This window comes from Myotis daubentonii, chromosome 3, assembly GCF_963259705.1.
Source record: "Myotis daubentonii chromosome 3, mMyoDau2.1, whole genome shotgun sequence".
NCBI classification, from domain to species: Eukaryota; Metazoa; Chordata; class Mammalia; order Chiroptera; family Vespertilionidae; genus Myotis; species Myotis daubentonii.
The window spans coordinates 184135950-184149832 of record NC_081842.1 but is presented as its reverse complement, the minus strand read 5'-3'; the positions used below and the strand labels follow the sequence as shown (position 1 = coordinate 184149832).

General features: G+C 46.1%; 1 protein-coding gene across 1 annotated transcript in view; it reads right to left on the bottom strand.

Annotated features, from left to right (window-relative positions):
* Positions 1 to 9589, bottom strand: part of RAB3B (RAB3B, member RAS oncogene family) — a 68272-nt gene extending 58683 nt beyond the window's left edge. The window contains exons 1-2 of the mRNA XM_059689600.1: positions 9424 to 9589; positions 1101 to 1328 (exon numbers count right to left, since the gene is read on the bottom strand). Of these exons, the coding sequence (XP_059545583.1) occupies positions 1101 to 1328 (228 nt within the window). The 5' untranslated portion in view covers positions 9424 to 9589. The remainder of the gene's footprint in view (positions 1 to 1100; positions 1329 to 9423) is intronic.
* Between the last annotated feature and the right edge of the window lie 4294 nt (positions 9590 to 13883).

The window sequence follows — 13883 nt, the reverse complement described above, 5'->3', positions numbered from 1 at the left end:
TTTTATTATTAGTACCACTGGTAAGCACCAATAATAGTAGCTGTGATGGCCAGCTAACAAGACAGTCCCCCATGATCCTCACCTCCCAGGATTCATACCATTGTATAGTTTCCTTCTACATTGAATCAGTGACCAATAGAATACTCTAAGGCTGAGCAATAAGAGACATTGCCACTTCTCCTTTGAACTCTTGGTTCTTTCCAAGAGCTGGGGGAAGCCACCTGCCATGCCATGAAGAGATTTAAGCAGCTCTGTGGAGAGAGCCACCTGGGAATGAACTAAGGCAGTGGTTCTCAACCTGTGGGTCGCGATCCCCTTGGGGGTCGAACGACCCTTTCACAGGGGTCGCCTAAGACCATCGGAAAACACATATATAATTACATATTGTTTTTGTGATTAATCACTATGCTTTAATTATGTTCAATTTGTAACAATGAAATTGGGGGTCACCACAACATGAGGAACTGTATTAAAGGGTCGAGGCATTAGGAAGGTTGAGAACCACTGAACTAAGGCCTTCTAACAGGCCAGTACCACACATGTAAGTGAGACACCTTTGAAAGAGATCCTCCAGCCCCACTCAAGTCTTCTGATGATTGCAACCCAAGCTGACACCTGGCTGCAAGCTCATAAGAGGCTACAAGCCAGAAACTCTTAAATGTTCAAGTCACAAAAACTGTGCGGTAATGAATTATTATTGCTGTTTTAAGCCATCAGGTTTAGAAGTGATTTGTTATGCAGTGATAGATTATGAATACAATAGCTAACATTTATTGTGCATTAACTATGTTCTAGGAACTATATAAGCACCCATAGCCCTATGATGTAGATGCTAGCTCCAAAGCCTAGTTTCTGTCCCTATTCATACAGGCCAGAACAAAGCCTCTTAGGATAGTTAAGCAGCAGAAGCAACGGAGCCTCCAGAGGAGAGAAAACTTGTATAAAACCAGCAAGGGGCACTCCAGGAGCAAGACCAGCAATGGCATTAGTGTTGGATGCTGTAAGACCCAGAAGTTCCAAACCGGCCCCAGCCCCTAGCCCTGGTACTAGCAGACTAGTCCCCTGTCCGGCCAATCCTGCCCAAGATGCCTGGGACTCACCCAGATCTGCAGCTTCACTCGCTTCTCATTGCGGTAGACTGTCTTCACCTTGAAGTCGATGCCCACAGTGCTGACGAAGGCTGGGGTGAAGGTGTCATCAGCATAGCGGAAGAGGAAGGAGGTTTTGCCAACGCTGCTGTTGCCGATGATGAGCAGTTTAAACATGTAGTCAAAATTCTGGTCGGAGGCATCTTTGACCCCGGCTTTACTATCGGTCACTGAAGCCATCTGCAGGAGAGACCTGTGGTCACTCAGGAACACATCTCTAGTGTCACCAACCTTTGAATGGTCACTCCGCCATTCACATACTCATTCCCCACCCCAGAATCACTGAGGAAACACACACTACTCAGAATCACCCCATCACTGCACCTGTCCCAATGTTGTCTCAGGATTAGGTGGAACCCAGCTCCTCCCATTCATTCCTTCAGCAAATATTTACTGAGCACATTGCTCTGGGTCAAACCCTGTGCTGGGCATGGGGAATACAAATATGAATCAGACATGGTGTCTACTCTCTGAGTGGCCACAGATCAGAGTAAAAAAGCACATAAACTCATAGTAACGAAGTCTTGGCTAAGGAAGCCCACAAGAAGCATCTAACTGAACCTGGAGGAATGGTGGTCAAGGAGTGTCTCCTATGGGAGGCAGCTCCTGAGCTGAGTTGTGAGGTGGGGGGGGGGGGGGGGGTCGGGGTCGGCAAAGCCAAAACAGCAAATACATGAACATTTCAGGAAAGACCCTGTACAAGGCTATCATTCCCATTTCAAAAACTTTTATGGCTCCCCACAGCTCTGAAGATCAAGCCCAATCTGTTCGACTAGACAAAGAACCAGAGAATAAACTCTCTAAACTTTATCTTCCCCTAAGTCTTCTCCCTACCAACCTGTGCAACTTTATACCAGATTACACACTTTACTCCAAACATGCAATATTCCTTGCTTTTGTCCCATTAGATATGTATTCTTTCTTTCTGCCTAGACATTCTTCTCCTAATAAACTCCTGCTCACCCTTGTAGATCCGATGAAGTCTCCCCTACCCGTGCACGGCAGGGCATGCACTCCTGCCCTGTACTCCCAGGGCACTCTAACAGCACTTTCTACTATTTCAGGACTGTTCACTATTCTAGCTCCTCCTTTAGACCAAACATCTGAGACTTAAAGTACTTTGTTTCTGCCTCTCTAGCTTCTAGCACAAGTCCTAGTACATGATCAGCACTAAGTAAGTGTGCCCTGAATTAATAAGAGCCACATCCTCACTCTGGGACCCAATCTCATCATCTGGAAAATGGGGAGAACAATTTCTGCCCTGCTCTCCTCACAGAGCTGTTACAGGACTCAAATACGATAACAACGAGTAAGACCTTCATAAACTGGTAAACCCCACACAGGTGTGAACATAAGTCATTCTTATTCTAAATCCTTCAAGACATAGATCCTTTGTTTATTGATTGATTCATTCAGCAGTATTTATTACATGCCAGGGCTTCCCTGGAACCCCAGCCCTCTCAGACCTGCCACCCAACCTCCCTTTTTCTCGAACACTTGAATCTGAACTCTATAATCCAGCACTTGGTCCCACAGTCTTTGAATGTTTAATTGCTTTTTCTACATCTCACCAGCTGTAGGTACCCTGCTTCTCCCTATGTAATTTCTTTTTGTGTTCAGTGCTGGGTACTTAGACATGTTGGGTGAGTAGTCAGGGGACGGTAGGAAGAGAGCCCTAATGTAAGGTAATGTTCAGGTGTCACTCTCTTTAGGAATTCCTGCTAGGAGTGAGACTGGTGAATTTATCTCAATGAGCCTCTCCAGTGAGTTGTAAGGTTAAAGCTCTGCTGAAGAAAGGTCAGACAAATACGTGGGGTAATTTATTAGAAGCCCTTTAAGAATACTTCGTTAAATATGCCACCACTAGCCTGTGGTGGCCTCTGTTCTTTCCTCTCTTTTCTCCCAGCTCTCAAGCCTTTATCTGAGACCCGCAGCCACATTTCCTGTATCAATCTGCTCCATGGCAAGCCTCACCAGGCAGGCATAGAACATTCCCTGGACCTCTGGCAACTGAGGCACAGCATTCACATGGAAGAAGAAAGTGATATTGGAGGGAAGGGTGCTTAAACTGTCTCATAGCCCTAACTTTTCAGTTTTTCATGGTACAAGATGCAGAGCCTATTTTAAGAATTGGCAAAGGAATTGTGCTTTTTTTCTAACTAAAACAAGGGAAGTAACCACAATGCCCTCACACTATCCTCTGCTCGGCTGCCAGCCATCTTAATTTACAAGAGAAAATTCCAATTTTGAAAGTGTAAAAATTTAGAAAAAAGCTTAAAAGTATAAAGAGAAATTTTTAAATGATCAGACATCCCCTCCATTCAGAAACTGCCATTGTTGCCCTAACCAGTTTGGCTCAGTGGATAGAGCGTCGGCCTGTGGCCTGAAGGGTCCCAGATTCAATTCTGGTCAAGGGCATGTACCTTGGTTGCGGGCACATCCCCAGTAGGGGGTGTGCAGGAGGCAGCTGATCGATGTTTCTCACTCTCTATCCTTCTCCCTTCCTCTCTGTAAAAAATCAATAAAGTATATTAAAAAAAAGAAACTGCCATTGTTAACATGTTGAGTGTATTTCTTCCCTTACTTCTCATGCAATAAAATGCCATCTATTTTAAGTTGTATCTTATTTGTTAATTTAAAAAGTAATACACACATTGAAAATAATTCAAATAAATGTTTACTATTTGTAAGTACTACTTTATCACCATCTGCAGTTTGCATTATTTTCTTAATTTTTAGCATAAAAGTAAGTAATATGGAACCTAAAGGTTTACAATGAAAAAACAAACAACAAAATACTCCCACTTGGGGGGAGGGGGGGAGAAGGCAATGGGAGGGATAAGGACACATATGTAATACCTTAATCAATAAAGAAAAAAAATAAAAACTTTAAAAAAAAAACTCCCACCCGTGATTCCCAATCTCCGGTCCCTCTTCTCAACAGCAAACATGTTACCAATTCATTAATCCTTCAGAGACAGTCTTTGTAAATATAAGCATAGAGGTCTGTTTATATTTTTATCTGTGTATAATGATAACATACTATACATTCTAGTCTATATTTTCTACGCACATTTTAACAGCTAAGATATTTTCACTAGTTTTGTACCCTGCTCCTTTTCACTTAACATTGTCATATTTTACTAGACTTTTAAAACTCTTCATAAATATTATTTCAATTGACTGTTACATTATATTACATCTAAGGATGTGTCATATGACCAATTCTTTCATGTTATATATTTGTTATTTTTATATTCTTAATTATTATAAACTAAAGGCCTGGTGCATGAATTCATGCAAGGGTGGGGTCCCTTGGCTTGGCCAGTGATCTGGCCAATTGGGGCCGCAGGAGGTTGGCTGTGAGAGTGCACTGACCACCAGGGGGCAGCTCCTGCATTGAGCATCTGCCCCTTGATAGTCAGTGCATGTCATAGCAACCGGTCGTTCAGTTGTTCGGCTGCTTAGGCTTTTATATGTAGATTAAAACACAGTGACCATTTCTTTACATAAATACTTGTTCAATTTCCTGTTTATTTCCTCAGAAGCGATCTTAGAAGTGGAACTGCTGGTTAAAGAGTAACTTTGCTAAAACATAGATATGATCCATACCTCAATTTTATGTTCTTTTATTTTATCCTCTAAATAAACCTGGGAGATAAAATTGAAATGACAAAATTATTATTTCCATTTGATCAAGAAGGAAACTGAGAGCCAGATATTAGGAGGATTTGCCCAAGCCTCATAGCTACCGGCTGAGACTAGACCTAGTGCCATGCAGCAGTGTTATGGGAAAGTTCAAAATCCCAGGCCAACTCCTCAGCTGAATTTCTTGGGCAAGTCAAGTGGCCTCTCTAAGCCACAGCATTTTTACCTTAAAATAGAGAAAATACCACCTATTTCACAGACCTGTGGTGCAAATATGTAAATAATCTGGCATAATTTCCTGGCCCATGTGAGGTACTCAATAAATATTATTTCACTGGCCCCTTTAATTTACCTCTGCAGTCAAATCTTGTTCAACGACCCACTCCCTGATCTGGGCTACATTATTTGAGCTTGTTTTACAATTAACTATCTGCCTCCTCTCCTGGAATAAGCTGAGTTGTATCCATCCTTACACCTGCCAATACTGGATCTATAGTAAATCCTTAGGGCATATTATTCCTTTCAATAAACGTTTAGCGAGCATTTGCCATGTGCCAGACTATCAATGTAAATGTTATATTATTGGTCTTCATTTTTCTGACGCAGCTATTTACACTCTTAGATTCCTGGAATTAGGAGGGATTTTGGAGTGGCGGCTTTATCACAACAAAAAGCCTAGCTCCTGGTCCAGCTTTCCCAGTAACTCAATGTAAATGTATGAACTTGGGTAAGTCACTTAAACTCTGAGCTTCAGTGTCCTCATCTATGATATGATGATATTACCTACCTTGCAAGGCTGCTGTGAATTTTAAACAAGAGAATGTATGTAAGTGTGTTTCACTGTGTAGATAAAACTGCATGTGGCCTCACGTAGAATCAGCCTTCATTAGCTACGTCTGCCACAGGTGTGAGAGTGAGGAGCTAGGCAAGAGTAAAAAACAGTTTCAATTCCTGCCTGATCCATTCCCCTGCATTTTACAGGTCAAAATTTGAGGCTCCACAAAGAGAAGTGATTTGTCCGAAGTCACATAGCAAGTCATGACCAGAACTTCTGTGATCTAATGACTCCCAGATTAGAGTGGACTTAGAGGAAAAAAAAACGCAACAATTTTAGAGGGAGTAAAGAAGCATCCCCAGCCCGGATGATGTTGCTCAGTGGTTGAGCGTCAACCTAGGAACCAGGAGGTTACAGTTCAATTCTCGGTCAGGGCACATGCCCAGGTTGTGGGCTCCATCCTCTGTATGGGCTATGCAGGAGGCAGCCGATCAATGATTCTCTCTCATCACTGATGTTTCTATCTCTAGAGCTCTCCCTTTCCTTTCCTCTCTGAAATCAATAAAAATATATTTTTTAAAAAAGCATCCCCAGCACCCTGAGCATCTCTATCCTAGCACTTGCCACACTGTTTATGTGCACACAGCGTAGCTTTCCCAGTAGGTAGTGTGAGATCAGGAAGAGGCAGAGGGCAGAGAGGTTCAGTTGGAAGGCACGTTCAGATGTAGGCCCCCAAAGGGATCTTTTCAAGATGGGGCTACCCAGACACTTGGAAGGAGGTAAAAAGCATCCTAGCGAGCAGCTGCCCGAGGCAGATTGAAGCAGAGAGGTCCCTGCACACGGCACATGCAGAACCACACTTGTGAGATAGGATCAAACACATCTTCCCTCTCTTTTGTGACAGTTACATAAATGATAGAGCCTGGTAGCTCACTGTCTCCGTGACAAGCCATATAGATGAAGGCCCAGGGACCATCTGGGAAGTCATCCCTGGTTCCTGGCTAGGCAACGAAGAAAATGGCTCCTCTAAGAGTTGGTGTGAGAAACAAATAGTGTGTTCAGTCTGATAGGCAGCAGAAATAAGCACCTAAGAAGCCAACTTCAGCCAATAAAGGGGGAGGGGAGAGGAGTGGAAAGAGAGCCCTAAAAATCCAGCAAGAGGAGATCAATTCAATACATGCAGTGAATAGATGAACTCTCCTGATGGAAAAAGCATATGATTGAGTCAGAAGACCTGGGGTGAGCCTTTGCTCTCTCAGCAGTTGTGTAACCTTAGGCAGATCACACCCTGGGCCTCAGTTTCCTCATCTATAAAATGAGTTAATAAAATGACTCCCTGGCAAACTGTTGTAAGAATTAAAACCAGTCTATGGGAGAGTGCTTTATAAAAACCCTTAATCTTTTTTCTTTTTTTTTTTGTCTGTGTACTTCATGTTTTCTTATCTCAGGTCATCCTGGGTAGTGGAAATAGCCTGGGGTTCCAAACCAAACAAACTAGATTCGGTTTCTGTGTCTATCATTTATTATCTGTGAGATCTTGGCAAGAAATTTCACATGACTAAGACACAGTTTCCTCACTTGTAAAAGCATTATTGGGAAGACCGTAGTGAATGTTGGAAAAGCGTGTAGGTAGTATATGACCTATAAGAGGTGCTCCTATTGGGAACTTTTATCAATGAGGAATAAAGAGGGAGTTGGGCATATGTGGACCTCACCCTAGTATATGCAACCTCCTCCCTAAAGCCATACTCTACTAATTTTTCTAATTCAACCTTTCTTTAGGTCATTCCCCACTGACAACTCATCACCACCACCCAGCATATCTCCTCATTGTTTCCCCACAGAAACAGCTGCCATTTTTTGAGCACCTACTAAATGCCAGGTATTTTTAATACATTCTATCTTGCATAAATAGAAGCTTGGAAAATGTTCACTTCCTTCTTTCTCCAGGATGGAGACAGCCATGGGTGTGGTCACTGACAGAATGTAGGCACACTTGTATAATAACATAGTGGTCTTTCTCTTTTGTACAGTGCTTTATAGATTATGAAAGTTCTTTCCCCCCACATTATTATATATAATCTTCACAATAATTCTTGGGGGGTAGATAAGGAAATTGAGGCAGTAGTACAACCACAGCTCAATTATTCATTCAGTCAACATTCACTGAGCACGTACTATGAGCCAGGCCCTGTGCTGCACTCTGGGGAGATGAAGAGGAACCGTAAGGAGTTCAAGCTTGGATGGGAAACCTTTTTAAACATCCTATAGGTTACTGATGCCTCCTTTCATATCATAACCCTTAAGAAAATGAGGATTTATCTCTTGGGCTAGAGATCATTTTTGAATTTAGCCTTCTCTCATACTGTTTCCTCTGATAGGAACATACTTTATTCTACTACAGGCTAAATCCTTCCTGACGAGAAAGTCATCCCTAACCCATCATCCTCTAACAAAATGTCTCTCCTCCGGCTAACACAGCACCAGGGCTTCTATTACCACAGACAGGGCTTTTCAGGGACTTCCATTGTTTTCTACCCTTTATAGGCACAGAACAGGTGGGCATCCACCTGTACACACACACACACACACACACACACACACACACACACACACACACACACCTAATTTCATTCACTGTCCCCCACCCTTTTCCATCTGGATTCTGAGAAATTGGGATGGAGGGCCCTGTCTTCCTCCCATCTCCCTCCACATTTCTAGTAGCTTCCAGAGGCTGCTGCCCTGCTCTCCTTCAAGTCTCTTCTCACACCTGGACTCCAAAATAGTCAGCCTGTGGATGAATTTTCCTGTCCATGGTTCTCTTCGTCTTGACGCTGATCACAGGTGGCCGTGTCATGGGGTCCAGTGTCTGGGTCCCATTCGCAGCCTTCTGAGGAGCTAAGACACTGCTACAGCCTGGGTTCCCATGGACTCCACTCTGGTCCCCCATCACCTTCGCACTCTCATACCTCCTCCCCAGCCTGACCCAGCGCACCCACCACCCGAAACTCTCCAAGTTCCCTGACAGCTCCTCCACTCAGCCACCAGATGCCGGCTCTATTGCAGTGCGTCTCCACCCTTCACCTCTGACCGGAACTCAGGTGCCCACTCCCCAAATCCAAGGCCCCTACCCTCTCCCTCCATCAGCTCCCCACCCTTTCCTCTGCAGGCCGCCGGTGGGGTAGAACAGCCCGAGGTCCCACCTCCCCATTCTTCCAGGCTTCCCACCCCCAAGCCCAACCTTCGCCCCCACTCAGGTTACCCGCCTTGCCGGTACCCAGCTGGGCATGGCTCCCAGCTCTCTGCCCTCAAATCTCCTGTCCCCGACCAGCAGCCCTGGCCCTGCCCAGAGCCCCCTCCCCTCATCACCTCTCTCCTCTCCAGCTCGAAACGACCCCCGCTGGCCAGGTCCCTCCCTTAGCTGGTCACCTCCACGCCCCCCCCCCCCCCCCCGCCCCTCTGCTGCTTGGTACCCTCAGCTCGCACTGCCCCCGCCCCAAGCTCTCCCTCCTCGCATCTCCCCGCCCCCAACACCCTCCGTTTCCCCCTCACTGCGCTCCAGCGGCCGTTCACCATTTCCCCCAGCCCCTGCGCCCCCTTGCTTGCTCCTGCACCCCCCGCCATCGGGGCTCCCATGGCCCTCACGGTCCGGGTAGACCCTCTCTCAGCGCCTCCTCCTCAGGCTACACGCCCCTTCACTGCGTCGGTGCCCCTTCCTTAGGGGTGCCCCTTCCTTAGGGCCTCCCCCACCCCCTTCTCCTCAGGGTCCCCTCCGCTACCCAGAGCTGCTTCTCAGCGCCCCGCGTCCAGGAGCGGTCCTCCCGGGCGGGGCGCCGGGGCCGCGCCCCTTACCTGGGACTCTGGGTGCGGGAGAGCAGTTTGCTCCCCAAAAGCTCAGCGGGACGGCCGACCCGGCAGCGGGCAGCGGAGGGCGCAGCGGGGTGGCGGAGGCGGGCGCTGCAGGTCCGAGCGGGTCTGGTCAGGTCCTCACACCCGGACTTGGGGCTGAGGCTCCGGCTGCAGCAGCGACGGCTCGTCCAGGCCCCGCCCACACCCCGCCCAGGGGCGGGATTCGTGTTAGCCCCGCCCCGTCTCTGTTGCCCACAGGTGTCCATGTATCTCCGGGGCCCTGAGCTCCCTAATATCAGGGTGAAAATCGTGATTCATCTTTTTTAATTTATTGATTAGGGAGAGGGAGAGGGAGGATGAGAGAGAAACACCGGTTTGTTGTTAAACTCGTTTATGCTCCATTGGTTGCTTCCTGTGTGTGCCGGGACCCACAACCTTGGCGTGTAGGGAGATGCTCTAACCAACTGAGTGACCCGGCCAGGGCTCTATGTGATTTATCTTAATCCTCACGCCTCGTTCCACAGACTGAACTGTCTAGGTGATCAGAGAGCTTTGATGAGAAAGTAGATGATGGTGGGTGCCGAGATTTGCCATTTCCAAAGCACTTTCCTGTCCCTCACATCACTTCATCCTCACAGAAGCCTAGGGAGAGATGCTGACTATAAGAGGAAACTAAGCCAGATACCTTGGCATTGTCCTCTACCCTATGCCCTACATCCCACCAGTCTGTAATAATACCTCCTTAACACCTCCTACCGATCCCTTCCCTTTCTCTCCGTCTCCACTGCTCTCTCTGGTTCAGGCCTCCTCGCTTCTTGCCTGGACTCGTGCAACCACTTCCTAATGGGTTTCCCTGCTTCCACTCTGCAATCCATCCTCTGCACCAGCAGCCTGAATGATCATTCTAAATGTCACCATATTGCCATCAACCATGTTAGACAAAACTCAAAAACAACAAAAAACCCTCCAGGGGCTCCCCATTACGAGCAGCGGCCTTGAGTGAGAAGGCGTTCTGGCCTGGTCATCAGGAAGTCCCAACTCCACTAGAGAAGGCGGGTATATGAGGTAATTAGCACCGTACCCTCCCACCCTGACCTGGACTTCAAGTCTTCCTGAAGTCATGGAAGCGAGCTGCCAGCTTTGGTTTAGAATCATTGTCCTTTCCCACACTCTTCCCCATCTCAAATCTTAGAGGTCAGATACCAGAACCATTTCCCCCTCAGGTTCCATTATGACCCCATCGACAATTTGTCTCTCCAATTTGGGAGCCACCCAATTGAAAGCCCCTCTGATCTACTTTTCTGTCAGACTCATTCTTATACTGTCCTGAGCTTCTCTCCCCAACTTCCACTCACCTTCCCACTGTCCATCTCCTGGCAGCCCTTTCTACTGTGACCCCTAGAATCCTGTCCCTTTGTCAATAAACTCCTACACTCTCTACGTCCTCAGAGAATAGTCAGATTAGTTTTTTGCCTTTATTGAAGTTTGACCCTCCTCCAAGACTCCTCTTGGAGCCCTCTACAAGAAGGCTTCTCACCTTTCCACTCCCCTCACATCAAAGGACCAGGGGGCAGGGCCAGCACTGCCACTTCCATGCTTGTACAAAAGTTCCTTCTCCTTGGCGCTCCAGCCGTATTACCTTCTACCCTTCCTCATCACTGACCCCAATTGCTTCCTATGCATTGACGATTTCAGCTCCTGGCTCCTGGTCATCCTCACTAGCCCCTGTCCTGCCATCCTCCTGGTGACTTCAGTAGCCGTGTGGCTTCCTCATCCCTCAGTCCTTGGTCTCCTCTTCATATCACCTCGGCCACTGGCTCCCATGGCCACACTCTGATCTCTACAATCACCCAGAACTAGTGTCTCTGTGATCTTAAGAACAAATATTGTATGCTGCCTGCTCTCTCACTCCCTTTCTCCCACAAAACCCTAGTTTCCTCATTTCAAAATGGGTGTGATGATCATGATTATTCATTCTTCACAGGCATAATGAGCCAACATATAAAACCATCCTCTTACAGTTGCAAAACAATATGAGAACAGATGGTGTTGTGTTTATGTAGCCTCGGGTCTTCTGATTACTTTCTCCTTCTCCTTCCCCTGAAAGGCCATCTAGTGAAATGGAAAGAGCACAGACTTGCAACCAGACAGCTTTGGTTCCACCACTTGCTTGCTGTGTGATCTTATGTAAATTACCTACTTTTTCTGACATTCTCATTTGTAGAAATAGCAATAGTGAGAGCTAGCTCCCAGGGTCATTCACAATGAAGATCAAGTAAGAAAATGAGATAGTGACTGGCAAGCACTTGACAAAGTGCCAGGGACATAGTAAACACTCAGTAAATTGGAAACACTTTGATTATTACAAGAGAAAAAGTGCTATTTCTAACCACAATTCCCTTCTAAGAAGGATACACCCTAACGCACAGAAGGCCCTTCGTCTTACTTAGGGTCCTGAGGAGTGTGAATATGTTAAGGGTAGAAAGAGAAAGCAGGAACACTAAATTGCTCTGTGTAAAAAAAAAAAGGGAGGACAATTTGAAGTTCACTCAGCAAAATGGGAAGGAGAGGTAATAAAGAGAGCCTTCACAATGGGAGATGGACTGGAGTTTTCAATATACAGGGGACAGGGAGACCAAAGAGAAGGCTGATCCAGTGAGGTCAAGAGATCATGAGCCCTAACTGGTTTGGCTCAGTAGATAGAGCATCAGCCTGTGGATCAAAGAGTCCCGGGTTTGATTCCAGTCAAGGGTACCTACCTTGGTTGCAGGCTCTTGGTTGCAGGCTCCTCCTGACCCAGGCCTGGTCAGGGCTTGTGCAGGAGGCAGCCAATCAATGTGTTTCTGTCTTTCCCTCTCTTTTCCACTCTCCCTAAAAATCAATGGAAAAATATACTCGGGTGAGAATTAACAACAACAAAAGAAATCATGAGATCTGAGCTGGGAAATGCAGTGGGGCGTTAAAGAATGAAAAGGACAAGATTTGGTGACTGATTAGCTCTACATTGGGGAGAAAAGAAATTGCGGCAACTAGGAGAGCACTCTGACTTGGGTGGTACCATTCCCTATGAAAAAGGGAACAGAAGACAGCCTTGGGGGTCCAGAAGGTTACAGGAAGTCTATTTGTCTATTTAGCTTTCTCATAGGGCTTGGTAAGGGAAGTAAATAAGTCGCGCGCGCACCCCCGCCCCCCCCCCCCCCCCCCCCCCCGCCAAACCTTTTGCAAAGGTTTAGTCTCATACTCCCCCTTGTGCTCTAAATAGGAACTGCATTCTCTCAGAACTGACCACTAGCCATAGTGCTGAAATCAGCCAAAGTATAGGGGTTGAAAGAAAAGGAACTAACATTCCACTGTATTTATACAGCAATTGTTTATCCATTCATCCATTGACACACACTTGAGGTGCTTCCACCTTGCCTTTTGTGAAAAAATGCTTCTATAAACATGGGTGTGCAAATATCTACTTGAGTTTGTGCATTCAATTCTTTGGGATATATACTCAGAAGTGGAATTGGTGGTCAAATGGTAATTATTTAACTACCTGAGGAATCTTGGAAAACTACTTTTTGGAAAATGAGGATCTTGATATCAATTCACTGGGTATCAATTTCTGTGCTCATGTATCTCCTGTAAAGTCTTTATGTTCTCCAGCTTGAAAACTGTTCTGAGTTACACCTTGAAATATAAAGAAGATAACAAAGTGTAGTGGGAAAGGCATGAGTTTGGAGTAAGACAGGGGTGGTTAGAATCCAGCACTTAGTCTAGATACTGAGGGCAAGCCACTCCTGTCTCCAAAATTTCCTTTTCCATAAAATTAGGCTAATATTACCTATCCCACAGGACCACTGATGGAATATAAAGAGAACAGATGAAAAGAACCTACCACAGAGTGGGGCAATTCACTTAAAAGCACATTGTTTTGGGACCTTGGTGCACAGAACAGAGGAATAGCCCCCTGGCCTAGAAGAGCATGGCTGCCTGGTGACAGCCACAGATGTACAAATAGGTAACTACAGTATGTGGTGAGGAGCCAAGATAGATGTATTGAGGGAGGGACATTTTATCCTCATGAGAAAGGTCAGGAAAGACTCTGGAAGAGGTGGCTCAAAATGTGGATGAATAAAAAGAAAAGTGTCTTAGCCCAGTCAGTGTGGTCAGTGGTTGAGTGTCAACATATGAACCAAGAGGTCACGTACCTTGGTTGCAGGCTCCTCCTGACCCAGGCCCAGGTTCAATTCTGGTCAGGGCACATGCCTGGGTTACGCTCGATCTCCAGTGTAGGGTGTGCAGGAGGCAGCCGATCCAATGATTCTCTCTCATCATTGATGTTTCTCTCTCTCCCGCCCTCTCTCTGAAATCAATATTTTTTTTAAAGGAAAGATGTTTTAGGCAACGGAAGCTAGCCAAGCAAAGACACAAGAGCATAAAAGAGCACATTGTGAATGGAACTTGAAACAATTTGG